The following is a 27701-nucleotide window of genomic DNA, read 5'->3' on the forward strand; positions in this document are numbered from 1 at the left end:
TTCGAGGGCATTGTCAGTGCGAAAAGTCTGAATAGGACATGAGAACTGAGTTTGCACCATTTTAGCGAATGCAGAGTAAATGAAAGCAAGTTCAGACCGCTTGCGCATAAAGTAAATCCAAGCAAAGCGAGAGTAATCATCAATAAAAAGCACAAAGTAACGAAACCTAGTAAGAGTAGCAACATGAGAGGGCCCCCAGATGTCAGAATGTACTAACGAAAAAGGTTTATCAGCAATAGACAAGTTATTCAAAAAAGGTAAAGCTGGTTGTTTTCCAAGTTTACAATGCAAGCAATCAAAAGACTCAAAACGAACTATGCCTAAAACACCTGTATTTGCAAGAGACTTGAGTTTAGATAGAGAGACATGACCAAGTCTGAGGTGCCAGTAATTGGAAGAAGAAGAAGAGACTGCAGCAGAAAGAGATGGTGTCTGGCGAGGGCAAAGATAGTCAAGCTCAAATAGGCGGCCTGTCTTGCGACCCGTCCCAAGTATCTGACCCGTCTGCGTGTCTTGAACCTGCACACTAGAAGAAGAAAAATGACAATAAAACCCTGCTCAACCAACTGACCGATAGACGCAAGGTTTAGGGGTAATTTGAGAATGACATAAACATCATTGAGGTGGGGGGACGATATATGGCTAGTATGGGTAATGCGCATGAAGGTGCCATCAACGGTAAGTATATGAGGGGATGAGGTGATAGGTTGGGAGAAATGTAAAAGGTGAGGGTCAGGTGTCATGTGGTTACAATAGACAGAATCAATATACCATGTGTTGTTACTTGATGTTAAGGCTAATGAAGGATGAATTGATAAAACTTGAGTGAGCATGTGACGTAGGTCCTCAAGAGTGGGAGGCGGTTGAGGCGACTATGATACGCTAGTGGCAGCAACAATGGCAGAGCAAGAGCCGGAAGAGGACTGACCAGCCTTGGGATTCTTGGGACAATGCGGACGGATGTGGCCTTTTTTATGACAGTAGTGACACTCAACCTTAGGGCAATAAATATAAAGATGATCAGCATTCGAGCAACTGCGACATTTATCAAACTGTGGTGGTCCGTGTATTCAATGACCCTATAAGCTATAAGCTGATAATAATGCATGCCTCCAGTGGCCTGGTATCGATGCTGCAAATAATCCCAAGCTATCTTGGCAGTGTTCATGCGGTGAAGTTGAATCTAAATGGACTTGAAAGAGGTATTCCGAATCCAAGTAAGAATAATGTGGTTCTTAATATCCCACTCATCCAAGGTATTCCGATAGTCCGTAAGATCCTTATTGTTGAGGGGCGCCGTAGAAGTGACAAGAGGAGCAACCGGTGCAGAAAAGTCGCCAGTAACATAGCGCCATAATCTTTTACCAATCAAGAAACTCTTCATGGATTCAGCCCCCAAATCATAATTATCACCAGAAAGAATAACAGTAACCCCGGAAGCGTCTACACGATCTATATTAAGAGCCATACTATGAAGCGAGAAAATCAAGAATAGTATAGAGCGCGCCAAAGAATCGTGCAGAAAATCAGACTGCGGCTGCCACGTGCCGGCGTTGGCGGATGTCTATCCCAGAAGAAAAATAGGCTCTGATACCATGTTTGAATATTTGCAGAAAATAGAAAATTGATTATAACCTAAAAAGAGAATGCATATATATAGACATATATATATGCGGGCCCCAAATAGAAATATATAAAAAATATGCTAACAATACGAGTGCATGGAGATGGAACAGAACACATTGTTGAAGAACACCGGCTAGCCAAAAATGACGATAAATGTTGGTAGAAAGATGAGTTTTATTGTGTTTCTGAGATTGGATAGACTGGAACTACAGGTGCTACGCAAGTTAACAACATTTGGTTGAGGAATTCAAAGTATTAGATTTCCTTTATTGGAGGGTATATGGATCCTAAGGTCTGAGAAGTTATCAAGTTTTTGTTCAGCTTATTGAAAATGACAAGGAATACAATCAAGAAGATGGATCTCTTACTCTTACCGAGTTTCTCTTCGATGAAAAGCTAAGGTACACGTTTTATTTACTTTTAGCAAGCATGTCTACGTAAGTAAAAATTACATCACCTTCGTATAAAATTTCTTTTAATTTGTTTTGCCTGGTATATAGTGGGGTATATAAATTCCATAATACATCTTATTTTTTTTTAAAAAATATACTTTTTCTTGTCCAAAAGTAGCGACGATTAATAATCACACATTTTTATGTAGATGACCTTGTCTTGAATAGAAGTAGACATTATAAATATTTTATAAGAACTTTTTGTACTAAAAGCGAAATAAAATATAGGAGTATAAGATTGATAGCTTATTTCTTTGGTTTTATTCAAACAATTAGATAAAATTTACACTATAAATTTCTAAAAGTTATTCGCCGTACATATGATCTTATATTATATAAAAATAAATATTGTGAAAATTTTAATCTAACAGTGTATTTCTACAAAAACTAATGCTGACAGATTATTCATCCAATCTTGTGATTCTTGTCTAAAAGATTAAAGTATATGGTTATATTTAAAAGCCATTTGCATATTAATTAGATGTGTGATTCTTAGTTATCCTTATTTTTTAAGGAAAAAGATATTTTATACAAATTTTATACTAACAAATAAAGTTTCACGCCACTACTAAATATACACTATTCTATGCCTTTGTTCATAAACACATAAATGTGCAATATAATTTACGGGGGAAAATCGCAAAAAATATTTCATATGTATACCCCATTATCATTTTTATTTTGTATTTATCTCGCTGATAAAATATATGTCACATGTTTGCAAAAGTCGTTATTTCTATCATTTGGTCGCGCGTGATCGCGCGTGGTGTGAATGTCACGCGCTGGCAAATGACATAAATATCGACTTTTGTTAAAATGTGAAATATATTTTATCAGCGAGATAAATATAGGATAAAAATAATAATGAGATAGTTTTTGCAATTTTGTCTAATTTACTGTATATAGTGAGATAATTAGGGGTGTCAAAAGTAAACCCGACCCGAAAAACCGAACCCATTTGACCTGAAATTTTTCAGGTTCGGGTTTAGGTATTTCGGGTTTGAAAAAAATCGGGTCGACCCGAATCTGAAACGAAAAAAATTCGTGTCGTGTTCGGGTCGTGTTTCGGGTTGACCTGATAACCAGAAATATCAAAATCAGGTTAGGTTTTGAGTTTCGTGTTTCGGGTTGACCTTAAATTTTTATTATTATTATTTTAATTTATAATATTTATATTATTTTAAATATAAAATAATATAAAAATTAAAATAAAAATGATATTTTTTAGGTCAATTTATTTTTTTAAATTTTTGGGTTTGTTTCGTGTCTGGTTCGTATCGGGTTTGTTCGGGTTTCGGGTGACCTGAAACTAATTCAGGTCAACCTGAACCCGACCTGAAAGAATTCGTGTCGTATTCGGGTTTAGGGTTTTAGGTCAAATTTCGGGTTCGGATCGGGTTTGGGTTGACAGTTTTTTTGTTATCCCCATGGTTCAATCCAACACGAACACGACCCAAAAATACGAATTGCCACTCTTAGAGATAATGCAGATTATCAGTTTGCAGAAGTAGAGAAATTATATGCAATGTGTTAAAACATACTAATATATTTTAATATCAATGTTTAGATTAGACATACTGAACTGTTTAATCACATTTGAGTAAAATATATATGTATGTACATAACTTTGGTATTCTAAGCATCTGAAACTTATTACTTTTATTATTATATCTATGAACTATAATTGAAATTTTATATGTATCTCATCCATCGTTATTGTAATGATTCTTATAATGGCCTTAATTTCAAGAATGACGTCATATGTATAATTAGAACCATTAAATTGACAATAGATGAAATATAGAACTATTGTTATACATGTGTTTGTTTGGTGGTTATAGAACTATTGTTATACATGTGTTTGTTTGGTGGTTATATTTTGAGTTGGAATTTGAATTGCAAAAGATTTAAATTGGAGTAATTGTATGATATAAATATGTATTGATGTGACGTTTTGAATGTAAAATTTATGATATAAATATGTATTGATGTGACTGTTACGTACGAAATTTAGAATTAGGTTAAAAGCCCAAGGTAAAAAGAAGAATGGGCCTGGCAATAGGGTTGATTGAACTGGCTGAAGGACACCGTGAGGAAATCAAGGAAAATAAATTTATTTATTTATTTCTAAGGAAAATACAGGACGGAAGGTTCTCAGGTCGGTAGGTCCTCAGGACGGAAGGACCTCAGGTCGGTAGGTCCTCAGGACGGAAAGACCTCAGGTCGGAAGGTCTTCAGGTCGGGAGGCCCTCAAGATGGAAAGACCTCAAGTCGGAAGGTCTTCAGGTCGGGAGGTCCGCAAGACGGAAAGACCTCAAGTCGGAAGGTCTTCAGGTCGGGAGGTCCGCAAGACGGAAAGACCTCAAGACGGAAGGTTCTCAGGTCGGTAGGTCCTCAGGACGGAAGGACCTCAGGTCGGTAGGTCCTCAGGACGGAAAGACCTCAAGTCGGAAGGTCTTCAGGTCGGGAGGTCCGCAAGACGGAAAGACCTCAAGTCGGAAGGTTTTCAGGTCGGGAGGTCCGCAAGATGGAAAGACCTCAAGTCGGAAGGTTTTCAGGTCGGGAGGTCCGCAAGACGGAAAGACCTCAAGTCGGAAGTTTTTCAGGTCGGGAGGTCCGCAAGACGGAAAGACGATGAGTCGGAAGGTTTTCAAGTCGGGAGGTCTTCGAGACGGAAAAGTTGTCGAGATAGGATATCCGCAGGTCGGGTAAACTGTAGGTCGGATAGAAGGCGGAGTCGGACAAACGCGGAGGCCTTTGATCAAAGACAGAGGGCGGTTGATATGGAGGTCGGCCCAAGTGGGGTCGGGCGAAGAAGTAGGTCGGACGAAGGACGAAGTCGGGCCAAAAGAGCGGAAGGTTTGTGGTCGGCTCAAGGAGCGAAATATAGGGAATTTTGGTCTGCTGGGGACACGTGTCAGCATGAGAAAGGTTGGAAGACGGTTGAGAAGGAGACGTTGTAACCGTTCGGGTGACGGTTTTCAGTACGGTTTCCCAGGGAATATTTAAGGATCTGAATCATCATTTGGCAAGGTATCTTCAATCAACTTCAACAAAGCAAAGTCAGATTTGGGGATCACCACTTTAAATTTCAGTCTTTTATTTTCCAGTTTATTTTCTGTACCATACAGTGTTTAGAGATTCCTAATCTCAGGCACTAATTAATCAAGTTTAAGGATATTTTCTATATCTTTGAATTTTACTTTATTTTTGTTGAAAAATTACATCAACAAATTGGCGACCACAGTGGGAGCAAGACAAAATTGCTCATTCCAATTCCGGCGATAATTTCATACGTCTTAGATCCGGCCGAATCATCGGAAGGGTTATGGCAGGTTCACAACCGCAAGCATCTTCGACACCGGTGGGAGAATCCGTTCCACCACCCATTGTGCCAAATGCCGGGGAAATCCCACAACCACCAACTGATTGGTGGTCTTATGTTCAACAAATGAACAACCAGCATACCTTGGTTATGCAGAATATGTTGCGTGAGCAACAAACGAACATGTTGCGTGAGCAACAGAGTCAGTTGCAGAACATGATAGATCAAGCACTGTCAAGGGTTAGTCTTCAACCCACTCAAACGCCACCAGGAGTGTCACCGTCCAGACCACAGGCAAATTTCGCAGGGCCATCATTCGTGGATAGTGCATTCCCAAGTGCCACAAATCCCAACCGAATGGATCGGGGAAAAACTCCTTTGACTTTTCCCAACAATGTTCCACTGGGACCAAGGGTTACCAATTCGCAGCCGAACAATACAAGGGAGGACAGGCCTGAAGGATATATACATGATCCGATTCATATTCCTGTGCAGGATCCGTTCCAGGTTCCTGATCATCAACGCTTTCATGTAGATCCCGATGAGATTGCACATATATTAAGGGATCAGTATGGATTAACTCCTCAGATGGCTAACCGCCCTGCATATCAAAGACCTTTCCCAGAAAGGATCATTCATGAACACCCTCTCCCAAGGAATTTTCGACCACCCGACTTTCATGCATTCTCAGGGGAGGACGGATCTTCCACCATAGAACATGTTGGTCGGTTCACAGCACAATTAGGAGAAGTTGGCAATAACCCTTTTTATAAGTTACAGCTGTTTGGTTTATCTCTTACTAGAACGGCGTTTTCGTGGTTTGTAAGTTTGCCTCCAGGACAAATTCAGACATGGGAAGGACTGGAGATGGCATTTCACGCTAGATTTTTTAATCCTTTACCAGTTGTTTCTTTAACTGATTTACTTGAATTGAGACAGTATCCAGAAGAAACTGCTTCACAGTTTATAGAAAGGGTGCGATTGATGAAGGGACGATGTCCTACGGTAATCAGTGAGAAAGAGATGACCAATTTAGTGGTCCGGAATATGCATACTCGTTTAAGAAAGGCACTCACTGCCCTGGATGTTGAGGATTTGGCAAGTCTTGCATCCAAGGCAGGACGTCTAGAATCTTTGTTCAGAGAGGAAGATCAGCATAACAGGCGTAATAGAGGCCAACATATGGCGAGTATGGGAACAGAAACATGCGACTTTGATTTTAATCAGTCAGAAGAGATGGCAGCCGAAATCCTTTCTGGAAAACCGTATGTATGTCCTAAATTGAAGCCAGTACCAGGATCTGAAGGAAAGGAGCAACCGACCTTTGATAGTTCGAAAGCTGATGAAATCTTTGATATCCTACTGACTGATGGGCAGATCCGTATTCCAAAGGGCCAAAGACTTGCCACTAAAGAAGAAATCAAAGGGAGACCATATTGTAAATGGCATAATTCTTTTACACACACTACAAGTCAGTGTACTCATTTTAGGAAGGAAATTCAAAAGGCCATCAAGACAGGTCGGCTCAAATACATCACTCTAGGTGTAGACCAGCAACCGTTTCCGAATGTAACAACGGCAATGGTTGACATCCAACCAAGTTCGGAAACAAGGAAAAGTTCGGCCAACGATGGACAAAAAGGGGAACGAAACCAGCCAAGCCCCGAAACAAAAAAGGAAGTCGGCCAAACAGCAGCCGACCGGAAGAACGACTCAAAGTTTGTGAGAAAACAGTCGCTGAAAAATGGGACCATCCAGACGGTTCTTTTAATGTGGAGGTGAAAGAAAGGGCGTTAGTTCGTGACCACCCGACCAGAAAAACAGGGTCAGTCGGGAATAATTGGGCTCGAAATAAAAAGCCTTTACCAGTTGATATAGATCCTCGTTTCCCAGGTATGAATCGTACACAGATTCGCAATGCCAAACGCAGGTATGCTGCAAAGTATGGGAAACGAGTTCCTTCAGCAAAACAACTAACCGACGAACAAAAAGCAGCCGACCACTTGGCAGGAGATCAGTCCATTCGGAACTTTACAGAACAAACGACCAACGAGCAGGGAGTAACCATTCAGTCTGCAGTTGGTCGGTCCAGTCGGGTCTGGTCAGGAAAGCAACCGAATGACAGATTAGGCGCTTCCGACCATACCAAAAGAAGTTCGTCGGGACTGGGGAAAGGTAAAGGTGTGGCAGATGAAATAATTAAAGGTTTTAGATGCCAACATTGTGAACGAATCAACATCAATCCATCTCTTGAAGACTTCCGTATAGAATCTTTGACGCTTCAACCTCACAACAAGACGAAGGAAGAAGTTATAACTACAGAGGAAAGTTCAAGATCTGTTAAATCTCGTCTGGGACCACGAATCCCTTGTCGAATGACAGAGATTAATCAGATGAGTGATGAACCGACGTGGGCGAGTCTGGTAGATGAAACTATGGACGAACCTTTATGGGCTTTCTTGGCAGATGGTGAATTAGAGGAGACAGAGGGGGCAAAGACCTCAGACTCTGAGCCTCAACCGGAGCCACCTTCGATTGTGTTTCCTCCTATTCCAGAGGGTGCGATCTCCCATTTGAAGCCTCTGTATGTTAATGCTCATATTTGTGGGAAACCAATCACAAAGGTTTTCGTGGATAATGGAGCAGTTTTTAATGTTATGCCATTGAAGACTCTCAAGAAGTTAGGAAAAGGAATACATGATCTATCTCCTGTGGAATTCGAAATGACAAGTTTTACAGGGCAGCCGACCAAGCCTGAAGGCATGATGGTTGCAACAATTGAAGTCGGACCAAAGAAGATCTCCACTGTTTTCTTTATTGTGGACGCAGATACTACATATTCTCTCTTGCTGGGAAGAGACTGGATTCATGCCTCTCGATGTGTGCCATCAACCTTGCACCAACAATTAATGTTCTGGGAAGGAGATCAGGTCTTCAAAATGGAAGCGAATGACAACCCATTCGATGTATCAGAACAAGTTGAAGAGTCAGTGTTTTATGCCAGTCCTTTGGCTCCGATGTCTCAATTGTATATGGCCAGGGAATACCCAAACAAGGGTTATAAAGTCACTGGCCAGAACTCGATGTTCTATTAAAAGAACACCTTTATTGTATGGCTCATGATAAAGCCACACCCATTCCCGTATAATTTGTTTGTAATGGAAGATACAAGCTTAGAAGTATGTAGTTCTCTTATTAATAAGTTCTATTTAAAGCAGTTATTACATAAAGCAGAAAATAGTAAAGAGATTCTGGATGTTCACCTCCAAGAAGATGAACAATTTCGCTGGCCCGACTTATTAGAAAAAACAGAACCAACAGCTTCATCACAAGACCCATTATTGGAGTTTAATTTAGGAACCGAATTGGTTCCAAAAGTGATCAGGTTAAGTGGTTATTTGTCTAAAGAGCAACAAACAATGATGCTCGAAGTTATTAGAAACAACATTGATTGTTTAGCATGGGATTATTCAGAGATGCCTGGTTTGACAAGAAGTCTAATAGAGCATCGATTGCCCATCAAAGAAGGTTGTAAACCTTACAAACAACCTCCAAGGCGAATGAGTCCAGATCTGATGCCTCAAATCAAGGAAGAAATCCAAAAACTTCTCAAAGTGGGTTTCATTCAACCTTGCCGTTATGCGGAGTGGCTGGCTAATATTGTGCCAGTGGTCAAGAAAAATGGTAAGATAAGGATATGCATCGACTTCAGGGATTTGAATCTAGCTACCCCTAAGGACGAATATGTGATGCCTATGGCCGACATGCTGATAGATGCAGCAGCAGGGCATAAAATCCTTAGTCTGATGGATGGTTATGCAGGTTATAACCAAATATTCTTGGCAGAAGAAGACATTCCTAAGACAGCATTCAGATGCCCAGGGGCTTTGGGTATTTATGAATGGACAGTCATGCCATTCGGGTTAAAGAATGCAGGGGCAACTTACCAAAGAGCCATGAATTCAATCTTTCATGATTTAATTGGCAGATCTATGGAAGTGTATATTGATGATGTGATAGTTAAATCTGCCAGTTTTGACGAACATTTGAGAGATCTTGAAGAGGCATTTGAAAGAATGAAGAAGTACAAGTTGAAGATGAATCCAACCAAATGTGCTTTTGGAATATCAGCCGGGAGCTTTCTAGGGTTCTTAGTTCATGAGAGAGGAATTGAAATTGATGCCAATAAGGCTAAAGCCATTCTTGATAGTCGGCCACCCAAGACGGTTAAAGAAATCCAAAGTCTGTTGGGTAAGGTGAATTATTTGAGGCGTTTCATTTCTAATGCTGCTGGCAAGGTCAGACCCATTACTAAATTGTTGAAAGCTGGAAAAATTGCCTTTGCATGGGGTCCCGACCAACAGACGGCTTTAGATGCTATCAAGCAGGCATTGGTTCACCCTCCAGTCTTGATGCCTCCCAAACAAGGTCGGCCACTCAAACTTTATTTGGCTAATACATATGAAGTGGTTAGTTGTTTATTGGCGCAGGATGGTGATGACGGGAAGGAAAGGGCAATTTACTATCTCAGTAAAACCCTTACAGGACCAGAACTGAATTACACTATGCCAGAAAAAATGTGTTATTCATTGGTCTTCGCTTGCACTAAACTCGAGCATTATTTGCTGCCCAGAAGAGTTGAGGTCATATCAAAGGTGGATCTCATCAAATTGATTTTACAGAGACCTACTATGAAGGGCAGACTCATGAAATGGGCCATCAAATTGGCTCCTTTCGATCTTCAACATTCCCCGCTGAGGGCAATTAAGGGACAAGCAGTAGCCGACTTCTTGGCAGAATTCTCACAAGTCGGGTATTCTCTTTGTGATAGTGTCCGACCATTTAGTTGCTCATCATATCTGGATAATCTACAGGTCGGATGTGTGCCATATATAAGTACCAGAACATGGTTGATGTTCTTTGATGGTTCTACCTCTGGAAACAAATCAGGGGCAGGGGTCTTTTTGCAAGGACCTGATGGTCAAAAGATCAACTTACAATTACGATTGGAAGCCATGACCCATAATTCGGCAGAATATGAGGCTTTAATTTTGGGTCTGGAGGCTTTAATAGCCAGGAAGGTCCAGTCTGTAATCATAAGAGGGGATTCTCAACTAGTAATCAACCAGGTAAACAACCAATATGTTTGTAATTACCCTCATCTTCGCAGATATAGGGACATTGTGAGTCGGTTACTGACAAAAATCTCAGAAGTAATAATTGAGTTCATTCCGAGGGAAGAAAACCAACGTGCTGATGAATTGGCTCAAAGGGCATGTAAAGGAATTCTGGAGGATATGTGGTCGGAGGTCAAGTCGGGCATAGAAGGAAAGACAGACCCGATCTGCGAAGTTACGGTCGGGCAAGAGGATATTGGACAGGACCCCGACTGCGAGGTTACGGTCGGGCAAGAGGATATTGGACAGGACCCCGACTGCGAGGTTACGGTCGGGCAAGAGGATATTGGACAGGAGCCCGACTGTGAAGTTACGGTCGAGCAAGAGGCTGTCGGTCAGGAGCCCGATTGTGAAGTTATGATCGGGCAGGAGAGTGTCGGACAGGAGCCCGACTGCGAGCCTGTCGGGCAGGAGACGGTCGGTCAGGAGCCCGATTGCGAAGTTTTTATCGGACAGAAGTCCGATGGCGAAACAGTGTCCGATTGGAGAACGGAGCTTATCCTGTATTTACAGAATCCTGGTGCGAGTGTTTCAATTGCGATACGATTGAAGGCTTTACGTTTTCAATTGATAAATGGAATTTTGTACAAGAGATCATTTGAAGGTTTACTTTTGAAATGCTTGGGATCTAAAGAAGCTCTAGAAGTGATGACAGAAGTACATGGTGGGATATGTGGAGCTCATCGGGCAGGTCTCAATATGAGATGGGCTATTCATCGCTTGGGTTTTTTCTGGCCTAAGATTTTTGAGGATTGCATACAATTTGCAAAAGGCTGCCAGGAATGTCAGAGACATGGAAACTTAAATCATTTGCCAGTAACCGAATTACAATTCTTGGCAAAACCATGGCCTTTTAAATCGTGGGCTATGGATATTATTGGTAAGATACATCCTGCTTCATCGAAACATCACTGTTTCATATTGGTCGCGACTGATTACTTTACCAAATGGGTGGAAGCGGTTGCTTTGAAAAATGTGGATCAGAAAGAAGTGATAGACTTCGTTTTGCACCAAATTATTTACAGATATGGTATTCCTCAGTCTATAACAACCGACCAAGGCTTGGTCTTTACAGGGGAAAGGTTCTCTAATTTCTTGGCAGAATTCGGTGTTCGGTTACATCATTCTTCACCTTATTATCCCCAAGCCAATGGACAGGCGGAAGCAGCAAATAAGATTATCATTGGGATTATAAAGAAGATGATTGAAGGGAACCCAAGAAAGTGGCATTTGTTATTGTCTCAGGCTTTATGGGCACATAGAAATACCAGAAATACGGCCACAGGGTTCTCACCTTACCAACTTACGTTTGGCCAAGATGCTGTTTTACCAGCCGAAATTCGAGTATCATCCGGCCGAACAGAATTTACTGATAGTGATCTTACAAAGGAATACCAACAACTTATGTTGCAGCAGTTAGAAGATTTGGATGTTAACCGTCTCCATGCAATAGATCGAAGTGTGAAACAGAGTGAAATCAGAGCAAGGAGTTACGGAAAGAAAGTTCTTCACAGGACATTCCAAAAAGGAGACCTAGTCTGGAAGACCATTCTTCCTACATATAAGAAAACTGATCAATTGGGAAAGTGGTCACCGAATTGGGAAGGACCATACATTGTTCAAAAAGATATTGGAAATGGCGCGTTCATTATTGTAAATCATGAAGGTAGAAGAGTACATGATTGTATTAATGCTAAATATCTGAAGAGGTATTATCCTGCCTTTTCAGATAACAAAACTGCCTGAAACCACATATTATTCAGAACCCATTTATGGGGGTTCGAACCTACTGGAAGGTTCATTTCTGTTAGTCATCGTGTAGTTGTGAGAAATTTTCTGTCTCTGAATCAGACTTTTCATCCCAGTGAGTGGATATTAGCTCTGGTTCTTCTTCAATAAGATCTTCCAAGTCTGGTCGGTACCTTTCCCATTGGCTTTGCATGTCATCTAGATCTTGGTGGGTACGTGCTTGCATGTCTGTTAGGGCTTGATGTTCACGGTCAACAATGGTACGCAATCTTGACAAGACTTTTCGTTGATTGGAAAATATGTTATCCCAACCAAGGTCTGGAAGTATGGTTGCTGCATGATTTTCAATCATTTCCATGTGATGATGGAAATCAGGGATGCGGCTGAGGATGTCACGAAGAGGTTCATACCCCTCAATGACTTTTTCCATCAGGCGGATGACGCGATGAATAGTTCTTCTACCTCGTTGGGAGAATCGGAATTTGAAGTCTAGTTGCTTGAGTATGTATAACAAGTCTTCTGCATGGCCTCCAATAGGGTGATTACCTACAAAGAAGGGTTGAAGAACACCCTCCCAGTTGCTTGATGGAACATGAGGTCGGTCATTCGCCATGTTTGTTCACACTTTCAGTGTTTTGATTTTTAAAATATGCCTGGGAATATGTTTCTTAAAATGTGAGAAACAGTGTTCTTTTAAAGAAGGAGTTTGGTTCGTTTCCTATAAAGCTGGGAATTGAAAGGTGATCCTTGTTTTGAGAGAAGAAAGAAAAAATGGATTACTAAGTCAGTTGTTGTTACAAAGGGGAAAAAAATTACAACAGTGCCCCTAGGGCAGTTTTTATCTGTGTCCATTTGTTTTCATCCCTAGATAACCTTCTGGTATTGGCAGCCGTCTGATATCTTCTGATGAATTGGGATCGGGCTTGGGTTTTCAGTTCTTGATCCAATTCAGCCTCATTTTTGGTATACTTCTCAAGCAGATGCTGTTCATTGGTAATTTGCTTATCCAGGGTAGACTGTTCTTTCCTCAGCTCCCGCAATTCTGCCTCCTTTTTCTGAATGGCATCATCAACCAGAGCTTTCGTGCTAAGGAGACCACCCAGTCTTCCAGTAGTCTGCTGAAGGGATTCTCGAGTCTTGGCCAAAGAATTCTCCAGCGTTGTTTGATCGAAGTCGGGCTGGGGGGTTTCGGCTGACAGAAGGCCAATGACTACCACTTCAGTCTTGAGCTCTGTAAGTCTCTCCATCAGCCGATGCAGAATGGGGACGGCTGGTGATTCCGTTGGAGTGTAAAAAAGAAGGCCACCAACCGTCTGAATGAGTTTGTCCAATAAGTCGGACCTTAATTCGGACAGGGGACGGTTAATGGCCTCAGTGAACACAGTCTGGGCCTCCGCTGGAACCGGAACAGTCGATAGGACAGCTAAGTCCGAAGGCCCCTGCAAGTCCTACAATGTCAATAAATATTCCAAGGGAGTTGCAAATTTGTTCGAAGAAGATAATGTGGTACCTCTGGGCGGACTGCTGTCAGTGAGGGGGGTAGCAATGAGGTCGGTCGAGCTGGGCAGACAGCTGGTATAACAGCAGCCGACTCGTCGGCTGCTGCGAATGGTCGCTGAGGTGCTGACCTGGGTCCCTATAGAAAGTAGTATTTGAAACAGTTAGTGTTTTTCGAAAGAAAAGTTATGGCATGGATTGGTTTAATCTTACCAAATTCACAGAAGTCTCCGAATCGGATGAAGACATTTCTTCCATTTCTGGAGGTTGGGCTGCCACAGGTGGTTCTTCTGCCTGCCATTCGATAGCTAGAGGGAGCGCCGCTGCTGGTAGGGCGGCTGCAGGTTGGACGGCTACATCTAGAGCCACTGCAGCCAGGATCTCTGGGGCACCTTCGATTTCGGGATCAGCAGCATCAGGGATGTCATTTTGAGGGTCAGCCTCGGCGAGGGCGGCTGGTTCTTCCTTTGACATAGATGAGTCTGATGCCATGTATGGCGGCCGACCCATCTGGGAAGTAGTCCCTTCGCTGTCAGAAGAGACCCCTGCTGCTGATGGGATGGGTGAAGGTGTCTGTGGAAAATCATGAAAATGTTTGTTGTTAACTATATCAAGGTTGATCATTAGAATACTAAGGAGTGCTGGTGAGAGAACTTACTGGTTCTGTAGGCACTGCTGGTAAAGATTGTCTCCTGGTCGGGGGCCTGGCCCGACCACTCCTCGGTGCGGGAGGAAGAGTTTGCCTCCGCGTCGGGTCCTCCGCCCGACTGCTCATTGGCAAATTGGTCTGGACCAAAGGCCCGATTGAATGGTCGGTTGGTGCTGGCGTCGGTTGCATGGTCGGTGTCACCAAGGTCGGTTCTGGGGAATGAAATGAGTAGAATCAAAGTTACGATTTAGTGAATTGGTTCACGGTGTTAAGAAACATTACCAATTCGGGGTCGGGTCCTTGCTGACGTCCTATTTATTCCAAGGTCTGCTAGTGTTTGCTGGTCGGTCTCCGAGGTCGGGGGTGTTTGCAGCTGGGAAGTTTTTCTTTTGCTCGTGGGACCACCAGATCCGATTCCCGGGGCGGCTGTTTGTTGTTGGGTGCTAGTATGTCTCGCCGTCCCTAGAACCAATCCTTGGGGGGGGAGGAGTATGTTCAGCAACCGATCCTCATCAGGGGATATCAGGGACCATACAACCGACCACCATTCATTGAAAGTATCTACAATCTCAGGGTTGGAGCGGAAAGGAATATAAGAATTGGAAATTATATACGTGGTGAGCTGGGAGATATAAGAAGGGATTGAATTAGGAAGGACTCGTCGGTCGGGACTTTGAAAAATTATTTGGGGACACGCGACGGGTCCAGGGATACCTTGGCAACAGCCGAACTGGCGCGCCATGAATTGAGGTTCATAGTTAAAGGTGTAAAAAGTTTTCTGTCCTTTTTTATCAAGTTTCTTGCTACTAAAAAGAGACCTGGGTTTGAGGGCGACGTCCCAGGCGAAAGGATAGGTGGGATGAGGACAAGGCTCAGGAGTCGGAAGCGGGTTTGGTACTGGAAAGGGCCAAAAATGGTCGGGAGCATAACCCGCATACTTTTTATACATAGAAAATCGAGAGTTACTGCGGGTATCTGTTAAAATGGCGGTTATTATTGGATCGGAAGATTGGAGTTTATTGCGTCCTGAGCAGAGTCGGTTGAGGACTAATCCTAAATGTTTTTCAGATGTTGGCATAGTGGGCGGAGATCCTAAGTTAAACGCGTTGGGGAAGTAAAGACGGAACCAAAGTTCTAAAAACCAAAAAGGACCCGACGCGGCAGTGTCTAATTTCCTATTATCGTTATCTGTTAAACGAAGGCTAACCCTGGTGAGTCCTTCAAACAGATTGGCTAAAAATAGGGTGCCAAGGGAGAAGAACCGACCTGACGCAATATGAATGGCCAGGTCGAGGTGAGAAGGAAGAACACTTTTGGAAGGAGAAACAATGATGTACCTACAAAGCCAGAACAGAATAAAGGCAGTATGCTCCCGGTCGGTTACAGGAGTCCCTGGAGCCCCTTGCTGGTCGGTTGCGAACTTTGTCCAACCCCATTCCTTCACACCTTGTAAAGACCATCCCGGATGGTCTTCTGGTGGCTCCTGCCCATCTAGGGCTCCCATTACAGGGTCTTCACCCACGACTGGGAGATGTGCGATCATGGCCACGTCCATAAGGGTTGGGCCAAAGGGGGCCGAGGGCAAAAGGAAAGTCCCATTTTCCGCATTCCAGAAGGCGGACATGGCCAACAGCACCTTCTCATGCAGGTTGATAGGCATGGTAGACAGTAGTATTGCTTGGTCGATCTTTTGGGATCGCCATTGGGTCTGGAAGTGTTCTGCTACTCGTCGATACCAAGCACGATACAGATCTTTTGGGTCTGTGAGATGGGTCTTGATGCTGTCTCGGATGCGAATTGCTTGGTAGTTGGGATTGTTGATAGCCAAGGTGTTGCGAGTTTCCAAAACTTCCCTCATCCGATTTGAATCTTCAGGAGTAGTGCAATATGGACGGATCGTCGGAGTTAGTACTTTCGAGGCTGAAAATGGACCTTCTGGAAGGGTTCCGTCGAAAGGAAGGGCAGGAATGTATTGATTCGCCATAGTTAGAATGTTTTGGGATTGTGATTCACACAGGCTTGTATTGCGAAGAAGGAATAAACCAGGAGTGTTGCAGTAACTGGTGTAGTTGCTAAGGGAGTTTTTCAAGAAGGTAGTGCTTTATGAACTTCCAAACATTTATTGGCGTTTGAAAGTCCCTTGGCGGCGGGCAAGTTGTTACGTACGAAATTTAGAATTAGGTTAAAAGCCCAAGGTAAAAAGAAGAATGGGCCTGGCAATAGGGTTGATTGAACTGGCTGAAGGACACCGTGAGGAAATCAAGGAAAATAAATTTATTTATTTATTTCTAAGGAAAATACAGGACGGAAGGTTCTCAGGTCGGTAGGTCCTCAGGACGGAAGGACCTCAGGTCGGTAGGTCCTCAGGACGGAAAGACCTCAGGTCGGAAGGTCTTCAGGTCGGGAGGCCCTCAAGATGGAAAGACCTCAAGTCGGAAGGTCTTCAGGTCGGGAGGTCCGCAAGACGGAAAGACCTCAAGTCGGAAGGTCTTCAGGTCGGGAGGTCCGCAAGACGGAAAGACCTCAAGACGGAAGGTTCTCAGGTCGGTAGGTCCTCAGGACGGAAGGACCTCAGGTCGGTAGGTCCTCAGGACGGAAAGACCTCAAGTCGGAAGGTCTTCAGGTCGGGAGGTCCGCAAGACGGAAAGACCTCAAGTCGGAAGGTTTTCAGGTCGGGAGGTCCGCAAGATGGAAAGACCTCAAGTCGGAAGGTTTTCAGGTCGGGAGGTCCGCAAGACGGAAAGACCTCAAGTCGGAAGTTTTTCAGGTCGGGAGGTCCGCAAGACGGAAAGACGATGAGTCGGAAGGTTTTCAAGTCGGGAGGTCTTCGAGACGGAAAAGTTGTCGAGATAGGATATCCGCAGGTCGGGTAAACTGTAGGTCGGATAGAAGGCGGAGTCGGACAAACGCGGAGGCCTTTGATCAAAGACAGAGGGCGGTTGATATGGAGGTCGGCCCAAGTGGGGTCGGGCGAAGAAGTAGGTCGGACGAAGGACGAAGTCGGGCCAAAAGAGCGGAAGGTTTGTGGTCGGCTCAAGGAGCGAAATATAGGGAATTTTGGTCTGCTGGGGACACGTGTCAGCATGAGAAAGGTTGGAAGACGGTTGAGAAGGAGACGTTGTAACCGTTCGGGTGACGGTTTTCAGTACGGTTTCCCAGGGAATATTTAAGGATCTGAATCATCATTTGGCAAGGTATCTTCAATCAACTTCAACAAAGCAAAGTCAGATTTGGGGATCACCACTTTAAATTTCAGTCTTTTATTTTCCAGTTTATTTTCTGTACCATACAGTGTTTAGAGATTCCTAATCTCAGGCACTAATTAATCAAGTTTAAGGATATTTTCTATATCTTTGAATTTTACTTTATTTTTGTTGAAAAATTACATCAACAGTGACGTTTTGAATGTAAAATTTATGTTTAGTATAATATAAAAAATAAAAAAATATATTCCCTCCGTCCCAATACAATAGTCTTGTTTATCATTTTTGTCCGTCCCAAAACAATAGTCTCATTTCCATAAATAATCATATCACTATAAAACTACCATTACTTTTTCATTATTATTACACAATTGCCACTATTTTTTACACTAATACACTCACAAGGGCAAAAAAGTCTTTTACCCATATTTTTTACCAACTACCAATATAATATCAATATTCCTTAAATCTCGTGTCAAACATAACCCAAACTATAGTTTTAGGACGGAGGGAGTATATGTTTGATTGATGTTTTTGAGAAAAAAAAATTTGGTGAATAGTAAATTTTTTGCAAAATCCCATAAATGAACACACGCTATAAACATACATACCAAATCAACAAAAATGATCACTTATACAAAATATGAATATTTTGATACGTAGTAAAAATATGAATTTTTATTGAATATAGAAAATAGCAAAACAACATAATAACTTCCGTCCCAATCAAAAGGTTGTTCCCAAAACCCTAGATGATCTCTAAGATTTGTGACTCTAACATATTTAAAGACTTCTTATTGGACCCTAATGACCCAATAATCTTATTATTAGACCTAATAACATAATTAAATATAAATTATAAAATACTCAATTAAATAAAGTGTTACCAAATAATTAAAAGTCCTACTATCAACTTAAAGTGGGTTGCTTCCCTTTGGACCGGTCGCGAGTAAACTACTAGCAGTCGATTCTTCCGACATCGTTGGGATTCATCGATATCAATTGCCCCCTTTGAAAGGCGTCTTGTCCCCAAGGTGGAAAGTTGAAAATTGTTGTTGGAGTTCCTCCTAAGTGAATCACGTTGCGCCTCGTTCTTCCAAACCAGGACCGAACAAGAACTTCTGGCTCTCGATTTAAACCCAACCGCTCCACTAAAATCTCGTTTGGTGAACAGCTTGACAGGAGCCCTATATCCACATATAAACCTTCTATAATATTCTGCCAAACACAGGAGACCATGAATTCCCCAAGCCGAAGTTAGAGTAGGCCATGTTTGAACTGCACACACTTTTTCCAGATCCATAAGGACTTGCATATACAGTCGGAATAAATCATTCATCGCAAACTGGAAAATGTCTCCGGTGTATTAGTGACCCGAAAGGCATTACTAGGAACTCATAGTGTCTGGTGCAAAACACGGTCTTTGGCACATCTCCCTCTTGAACTCGAATTTGGTGGTACCCATAATGCATGTGAAAATCAATATGAAATCTCCTCTTATCTTTCTTCTTTACCAATAGCACTAGACTTGAGAATTGGTTTGAACTTGGGTGAATGATCCCTATTGTCAACATCTTTTTCACCATGCGTCCAATCTTATCTTTTTGCAAGTGACCATAACGATAAGGTCGTACGGACATCGGATCAGAACCTGATTGGAGTTTTCTACGATGATCATTCTTGTATCTTGGTGGTGATCGTCCCGACTCCTCAAACTCGTCTGGATACTATTCCGGTACTTTCTTACAATCCACCCGGCTTGCACTGTTGGCTAACATTGTTGATATGGCTTATCGGGTCTTACGCAACTCGCCGGTTCCGCCACAGAAACCCAAAAGTCTGCATTTGTTGTTTTCAACGAGGTTTGACGTGACACCGGTGAACGCGATAACGTCGGCTCTCCTTGAAGGGTCATGAGCTCATTTCCTTGGTTATATGTCACTGTCATAGTTCCCAGTTGACTAGTACGTCGCCGAAAGTTTGCACCCATGTCACTCCTAATATGACATCCACTCTACCAAGCGATAATGTATAACGATCGGTCATAATATATGCCTTTCCAACCCCCAACTGTACGGCCCACAGACTTCTATATATGGCAGTTGTCTCCCGTTCCCGAGCGTCATTGCAAACAAACAAATATGTTGTATTGACAATGATAATCTCCCCACCAATTCTTGCGACACAAAATTATGACTCGCATAGCCATCTAAAAGTATCGCCACTTGTATTCCATTGAGCATTTCATAAACCCTAATAGTTTGTATACCCGTGAAGTCCGCTGGTGAATACAAGGATAGGGACATATCCATTGTGTTCCCCTTCTGCCCCAACTTACTATCTCCATCATCCATTTGCTCTACCCCGGGGTCCCACGACTTCTCTTCGTCTATGTATTTGTTTCACTGAGCACGCATAAGTTAGGTTGTAGGGATGTTTGTATCGATCACATCATGATGAATCCTCGTGCATGGATCGAAAGTTGCATAACCAATTCAACGCCCTTACCTTCATGGCCACTCTTACTAATAGTACTGACGATTCCCTATGACATCGTGTATTCAAAACTGATGCTCTGCCTTTTAGATCCAACAGATTGTATCAGCACCATTAAATATCGGCAACGTTATATTTGAAATTGCTACCGGGTTTGCAATGGCTAGCAGTTGGCCTCCTGTCGGTGGCGCGCTAGGTTTGTGCCTATTAATCACAACCGAGGATCCTGTGAGGTCATTGGCCATAATCGTAGGACGGTTAGTGCCACCCTGCAAGGCTGCCATCAACTTATGATATTGTTCAGTCATCTGGTTCTGAATAACCTCTATCTGAGTTTGCATCTGAGTCTGCATCGTCTTAACCATATTCACTTGTTGTCGCGTCTCCGCATGTGCTGCAATTAAGGCAGTTAGGTTAGTTTTTAGTGTGTTGAGACGGTTGTCCACATCTCTAGAGCGTGTGTTCATCCTCTCTTCTGAGATCCGGCAGGTAGGACCAATTGATACGAAGTAAAAATATGAATCTTATTTAATATAGAAAATAGCAAAACAACAGAATATCTTTCGTCCCAATCAATAGATTGTTCCCCAATTCCCTAGATGATCAATAAGATTTGTGTCTCTAACATATTTAAAGACTTCTTATTGGGCCCTAATGGCCCATTAATCTTATTATTAGACCTAAAACATAATTAAATATAAATTATAAAATACTCAATTAAATAAAGTGCTACCAAATAATTAAAAGTACTACTATCAACTTAAAGTGGGTTGCTTCCCTTTGGACCGATCGCAAGTAAACTACTAGCAGTCGATCCTTCCGATATCGCCGAGATTCATCGGTATCATATTTTCATTAAATAAGAAGAAGAAGGAGAAGGGTGTCCCGTAAAGGATGGCCTGGTGGTGTGGGGATTGGACTTGTGACCGTGAGGTCTTGAGTTCAAACCCCCGACGCCTTAGGTCACCTGCCACACATGGTTCGCCTAGTGTGACTTGTCTGTCGAGCCTAGTTTGTAGGGTATTAGATCCGGCCGGGGGTTTACCCAGTGCGACTTTCGGGTAGCGGCTAAAAAAGGAGAAGGGTTTATTTGTTTTGTTTTTATTTAATTTTTGGTTTAAATAGTATTTTATTTTTAATGTTTTATGAGATAAAATACTATTTCAGTCCACCGTTAATCTACACATTTGTATATGACGTCATTATTTTTAACATTAAAAATATATTTATGTTTGTATAATTTTTTTTGTAAAAATGTATTACATTAGTATTATCAAATACTAATAGAAGTATTTTTGCCATTTTTCTTTAATTTGTACTATATTTTGCTATAATAATTAATATAAAAAAATTAACATGGAAAAAGTAAATGGATAAATTAGCGGTGGACGGAGGACAGAGGTAGTAGTATATTTTTATTGTGAATTGTGCATGAATTAGTAAATTTTTTTATTTGACAAAAAAAATAAAAAACACTCATTGTGTTTAGTTGCTTTGCACTGACTAATTTAAATATTCATTTTAAATTAATATATTTTATATTGTAATTTTATTCTTCTCACCAATAAAAAAAGTTAAAACACTTTTTCAAAATTTGAAATTAATAAAAAGAATAAAATCAAATATAATTCATTTGTTTGGTTTTGGTTTACAATTGATTTACAATAATGTATTAATTTAAATTTTTGTTTAAAAATTATTTTGATATGATGTTTTATTAGAAAAAATAATATATTTTTTTGTTAAAAACTGTGCAAAGTAAATAGTTTTAATTTGAAATGTTAAAAAAACAAACCCGTAACTTTATTTTCATAATAAAATTAATAAACACCAATAGTTTTGTGTATTTTATTTCTACATGATATCTTATGTTCTAATGAAAGATCATTCACTCCATTTATTTTTACCCTGCATTACAATATGTTGTTTCTTGTTTGTAAGTTGAATTTGAAAATCTGAAAACTCTGAAGAAAATTTAGGTTGTGTTTACCTGTTAGATATTGAAAAAGTTTTACTATTCAATTTTCTGACAAAACCGAACAGGAAAAACCCTATACCTAAGGCTACTCCTCACGCGTGACTGGCAAGTTGGTAGGACTGAAAAATTAACATAGTAAAGGCTACAAGATTCCTGCAAGAATTATTTAATCGTGAATATTAATTCCCGCACCTAATTTTCTATCTTATCCATATATTTATCCATTGGAAGCAGGTGTTGCGAAAGGGCTAGGGGACGACGGAGGTTGCGCAAGCGGGGAAGGATATTCGTCGTTAGCGACTGGATTTTCCGATTTCTCGACGGGTTTTTGGGATGTCTTCCTCGACACGGCCTGCGACTAGCATTCGCGACTACAGATCAGGTACTACTCTCTTGGCAATCAATTATTTTGTTAAACCCTCAGATCTGTGTTTGTGATGTAAATTTATGCTGGGATTTGATATGGAGTTTAACAAACAAACTCAAGGACCTTGGGTATCTCTCGGTTAGGGCTATTTTTGGTATAGATGGTGAGGTTGGTTTGTTCGGTGTTACGCTGATTTTTCCAGAGGAGGGTGAATTTTTTGAATTCCTCTTACCGTAGATCCGGTGAGGGCCTTAATTCGCACCTTTCGTAGGCACGATGATAATATATAAGGTTGGTTGCCTTGAAATATATGAGGGGGAGACCCCGCTCACATCTAATGCCGGTAGATTTTGAAGGCATGTTCGATTGGACTAGCGAGTTGTCTCTTAGGTATCACATGGTCGTATTGTTCCAAGTGGTTATGGATTCGTGACCATATTGCCACGGCAGACAGCGTGAGTGCATTACGTCCAGACCAAATGATTGAGAGAGTAGGAAGTGCATAGCATTTTAGATGTGATTGCGTAGGTGAGAAATCTTTTCGGCGCACTTAAAATAACATGAGTACACCTTCCCAGTGAGTTGTGGTAGGCTGCCATACGAGTAAGCTCACTGTGTTGCGTGCATATAGATTCTGTAATAGTCATCGTAGTAAAGTTGGTTTGGTAGTTGGAAAAGAATAAACGTGCGAAGACATTGATGGCAATTGTTGACCCTATGCGTGATGCAATTCATTACCCCCTATAACATGTACAAGGTATGTAAGCTGGAGCGCGTTGTGGTTGACGTGGAAACCTCGGCGGGAAACTATACGCCACCAAAAAAAGAAGTGAAAAAATGGAAGGTTAGTTATTATTACTTACCCGCACAGTCGTTCCAAATTAACATGGTTAATTTACTCTACCCCTTACATTTTCCATCCGAAGTATTTGTTATTGGCGTCCTTCGTACCAGAGAATGTCTCGTGGGAGTCGCAGTAGTCAACCTCCAACTGTTGTTCGGGCGAATTGGACGTACGAGCAGGAGAAGACCTTCATGCACATCCTATGGCAGCAATTTCATGTCGGAAACCTTGCCGACACGAACTTCGCAACCCCAATACGGACTATGATAAGGGCGGAGTTCATACTAGAAATTAATACACCGTACTCGATAGACTAACTATAGGAGAAGCTAAGACGGATTAAGGATGCGTACAACAACCTGAAGAAGCTTGTTGTCCATACAACGGGCCTAGGGTGGGATGCAAGGGTTGGTCGCGGCTGATGAGGAGCATAAAACCAATTGAATTAGGGTAATGAATTTAAAATACACATTTCATACAGGGTTTCTTACAATTTCTACATTTTCCTATCTTACCCTTGTAACTTGAATTCATATCCAGCAAAACCCTAGGTTCCTCTATCTCTTGATCAAAATATTTTTCTATTTGGATTACTGTCATGAGATGTTTGGCACACAACCCACAGGGGGAGGGGGAAGGGAACTGTAACTTCTGGGTTTCAAAGTGCTATGAACAGTCAGAGTGTTGATGGTACCAATGATGGTGGAGGGAGGACCGGGCGAGGACGTCGTACAAGTGAATCAGAGTTTGCAATTGGATCTACTAGCACTGGTTATGCAGATATTGGGTTGCCCTCGGCAGGAGCTAGACCATCGCGCCGCCCGGTGCAACGCCAGAAAACCTCTTCGCAAACTGAAGAGCTGCGGCAGGTTCTTAGCGAGGAGATGATTGTTATCGTAGATAGGGTACAAGAAAACATGCAATCCATTATTAGTAGGCGGGAGGAAACTGTGCAGTTTGCAAGGGAGGCGATAAATGCCATCAATGACGTCCCTGAGCGAGCCATTACTACGGCTCGTACGCATCTCCTCGTACCCGAAGTTCGCAAGTTTTTCCTGCACCAGACGCCTAAGGGACGCCGTAATTGGGTTCTGGAGTTCATCCCAGGCCTTCCCACTAGTCGGAAATGATTTACGTTTGGTTACGCGTGTGTTAGTGCTACAGTTTATGTACTTGGATGTGTCCATGTTAAGAACCCATTACGTTCATTTTCATGGTTGCAACGTATTGCCAGGGATATACGTCTATAAGTGCTGCAACATTAGGTCATATGATATGGTTTGTAAAACCCCGACACATTTTTTCCAAGATGTGCTATGTCGAGACGGGTCTATGAATCTAATTCCGAACAAGTGAAATTTGTCGTTACTTTTTATCGTTGTTCCGTTTGTTTACCTGCTTTGGCCAGCGTCAATAAAATGTGTGTTCTCATTCTGTCAATGCGACTACCTATCCTCCTAAGTATTTTCCGTGGATGGGTTTACGCGCAGGAATATGTCTTCGAGTAGTAATAGCAGCGGTGACGAGCAGTACGTTGCTGCACTGGTGCTAGGCGAACAAGAGGAGGATGATGCACGCGCACGGGATGACTTAGCCATAGTTACTGCTTTAGGGGCTGCAACAGTGACATTTCTATGTTCGAACCCATGGCCAATGCGATGCTACGACTCTGAATTGACCGAGGCTGGATTCACTTACGAGCTGCTTAATGATCACCCGGTTAGAATAAAAAACTTGTTGCGTGTGTAGGCAGACACATTTCAGGATCTCTGTCATATACTCATGGATCGGGGATTCCTTAAGATACATCGGCGACAAGGTGTTAGAGTGCACGAGCAGGTGGCCATGTTCCTATATATGGTAGCGCACTCGAACCGTCAGCGTTCCACCACAGAATGATTTCAAAATTCAACGAAGACTGTGTGGCAGCATGTGGCGAGAGTTGCAGTTGCGATCCGCAAGTTGGCTCCTGAATTTATTAAACCTGGTAACATAACGGGAATACCGCAGAGGATCTGAGGGTCCTCCGCATTCTGGCCTGTGTTTCAGGTAAACGCTTTTAGGAAAAAGAAACGACCTATCCCGAGTAAGACGCTATCGTTGACCTTTTACAACTTTTTGGAGCAGGACTGTGTTGGAGCTCTAGATGGGACACTAATACACGCTTCAATCCCGGGTGCTCAGCAGCCGCAATTTTGTCCAGCGAAGGGTGATATGGATCAAGCTTGTCTCGCATTATGCGACTTCAACATGCGATTTACTTACATGTTGGCGGGTTTCGAAGGAAGTGCTCATGATAGTCGAGTGCTTCGCCATGCTATAAACTACCATGGAGACTTTCCATTTCCCCCACCAGGTGTCCGTAATTTTTAAGTTCTACATGTTCTTGTACCTCTATGTTATGTGAACGCCTTCTTACGTGGCCGTACATCCCTGCGCGTTTGTAGGGAAGTACTATCTAGGAGACTCAGGGTATATGAATGCTCCTCAAATATTAACTCTATTTCGACAACACCGCCGCCACCTTGCACAATTTTGACAGGCAGGTTCAGGTCCACGGGGAAAGGAAGAGTTCTTTAACTATTGGCACGCACAACTGATAACGTCATTGAACGTGCATTTGGTTGCCTTAAACGGCGATTTGCAATACTTCGTTGCCCCATATGCCTAACTATGACTTTGCCCAACAGATGAACTTCGTAGTCGCTTGCGCTATTGTGCAGAATTTCATGCTACAACACGATGAAGATGTAGCGGATCACTCTCTGGAAGGGCATGAGTTGGACGAGGAGGAGGAGCATCCATTCCTGCAAGAATTCAACAAGGTGACTCCCAACCCCGATCGGGATAACATTGATGAGCAAGCTGAATTCCGTATGCACCTTACCGACTAGTTATGGGACTTGCACCATGGGGGAGGCAATGCCGGCCTCTCAAATGGGCATGAGTAGTTGCCATCTTCCTTAACTGTAGGACACACCTTGAAATGTAGTTCACTATTATTGCTTTATACTTCAACAACTAGACATCGCACTCTAATGTTTCCGTTGTATTCCCTTAGTTTGAAGACTACTTCATATATAGTATTCATCGTGGTAATGTTTCATCTACGCTCTCGTAACCCGTATTGAAGTTCTGAGTGATTGGACCTGTATGGCATGAGAGCTTCAATCCTACAAGTTATCTGTAAGCATGCGCAGGCTGCGCAGTTGCCGGGGTATTTCACTGGAGAAACATCGCAGGTGTTGGCGATGTGAGGTGTATGCAGCGATTTTCCTGTACTGTTGCACAGTCCGTGGTGACCTTAAACTTGATTCGTCGTTGTGAGCCTTTTTCTAAATCTTTGCAAGCTTCTTAACTGCACGTGATGTTTTTCTTTTATGTTCTTGTGCCACCCCGGCCAATCGCTTGTACAATGCTTTGTTGTAGGTTGCAGTCCACTTCTCGAAAAAGAGCTGCATGTGGAGCAGATGATATAGTGATGACCCCGTTCGAGCAGTTACAATGCAGTGATGCTTCTATTCAGCAGAAGTACGAGAGATTCTTGTAAATACCGTTCCTCGTTGGCCGCTTCATTGACGACGATGCAGTTGCAGCTATAGGAGCAAGAGGGGACATTGATAGGTTCCTCCAATGTGGAGCTTGGAACATATTCTTTGAGATCAAGGAGCCAAGGTTTCGAGATATAACAATGGAATTCTTATACACATTCGAATGAGACAAACCAAACATCCGCCAATATGATAAGACGGGGACCATTCACTTTCGCCTAGGGGGGAAGGAGTTCTCGATGTCGGTGACAGAGTTCTCGATAACGCTAGGCCTTTAAGATAGCGACTTTACACTGATGACGGAGTATGGCACTCTGCTGCATGACATGCCATTGTCTCCGCAGGTGTACTGGCCACGTATTAGCACCTGCTTAAGCTTCAGCCCCGGATGCTCAAAGGCTTCAAAGTTGCGTTCCACTCCTCTCAGGTACATTCACAACATCCTTGCCCATACTATCGCAAGTCGGAAAAAGGCTACCGCCGCAGTGAGTACGTTCAATTTGAACTTGTTATGGAGCTTGGAGGAAGGGGTGCCTATCCATTTAGGATATTGATTGGCCCGACTTTGCATTACAACCACATCGGACACTCGGGTCCGATCTATACCGGTAGGTCCGTACGTCAAGCAATTGGCTCGAGGACTTGGACTGAAACCACTACTAGGGGGTATACCCGACACTGAAATGGTTCCTTGCGGCATAGAGACGTTGTACTACATGGACATACTACAACGTCCACGCCGGGATGATCCGGGGACCCATGGAAGGCCAACCCCTGCCTCTCAATC

At 42.5% G+C, this 27701-nt stretch overlaps 1 protein-coding gene across 1 annotated transcript; it reads left to right on the forward strand.

The window, feature by feature from the left end:
- The first annotated feature begins 1769 nt into the window (after window positions 1-1769).
- On the forward strand, window positions 1770-23756 carry LOC127252501 (uncharacterized). The gene is made up of 5 exons (XM_051276694.1): window positions 1770-1863; window positions 1919-2027; window positions 22387-22534; window positions 23277-23363; window positions 23474-23756. Exons 1-5 carry the CDS (start codon window positions 1770-1772, stop codon window positions 23678-23680), a joined length of 645 nt encoding a protein of 214 aa, XP_051132651.1. The 3' UTR covers window positions 23681-23756.
- The last annotated feature ends 3945 nt before the right edge of the window (window positions 23757-27701 follow it).

The sequence above is a fragment of the Andrographis paniculata genome, unplaced genomic scaffold (genome assembly GCF_009805555.1).
Source record: "Andrographis paniculata isolate CXL003 unplaced genomic scaffold, ASM980555v1 Contig46END, whole genome shotgun sequence".
NCBI lineage: Eukaryota > Viridiplantae > Streptophyta > Magnoliopsida > Lamiales > Acanthaceae > Andrographis > Andrographis paniculata.

What these genes read in the sequence shown, in the direction of transcription:
- LOC127252501 (XM_051276694.1), top strand. Translation starts at nt 1,770, where the DNA reads ATGACGATAAATGTTGGTAGAAAGATGAGTTTTATTGTGTTTCTGAGA. An exon ending in CTCTTCGATGAAAAGCTAAG is followed by an intron (nt 2,028 to 22,386) that starts GTACACGTTTTA and finishes CATTGGAAGCAG; the next exon opens with GTGTTGCGAAAGGGCTAGGG. An exon ending in CATTCGCGACTACAGATCAG is followed by an intron (nt 22,535 to 23,276) that starts GTACTACTCTCT and finishes AACATGTACAAG; the next exon opens with GTATGTAAGCTGGAGCGCGT.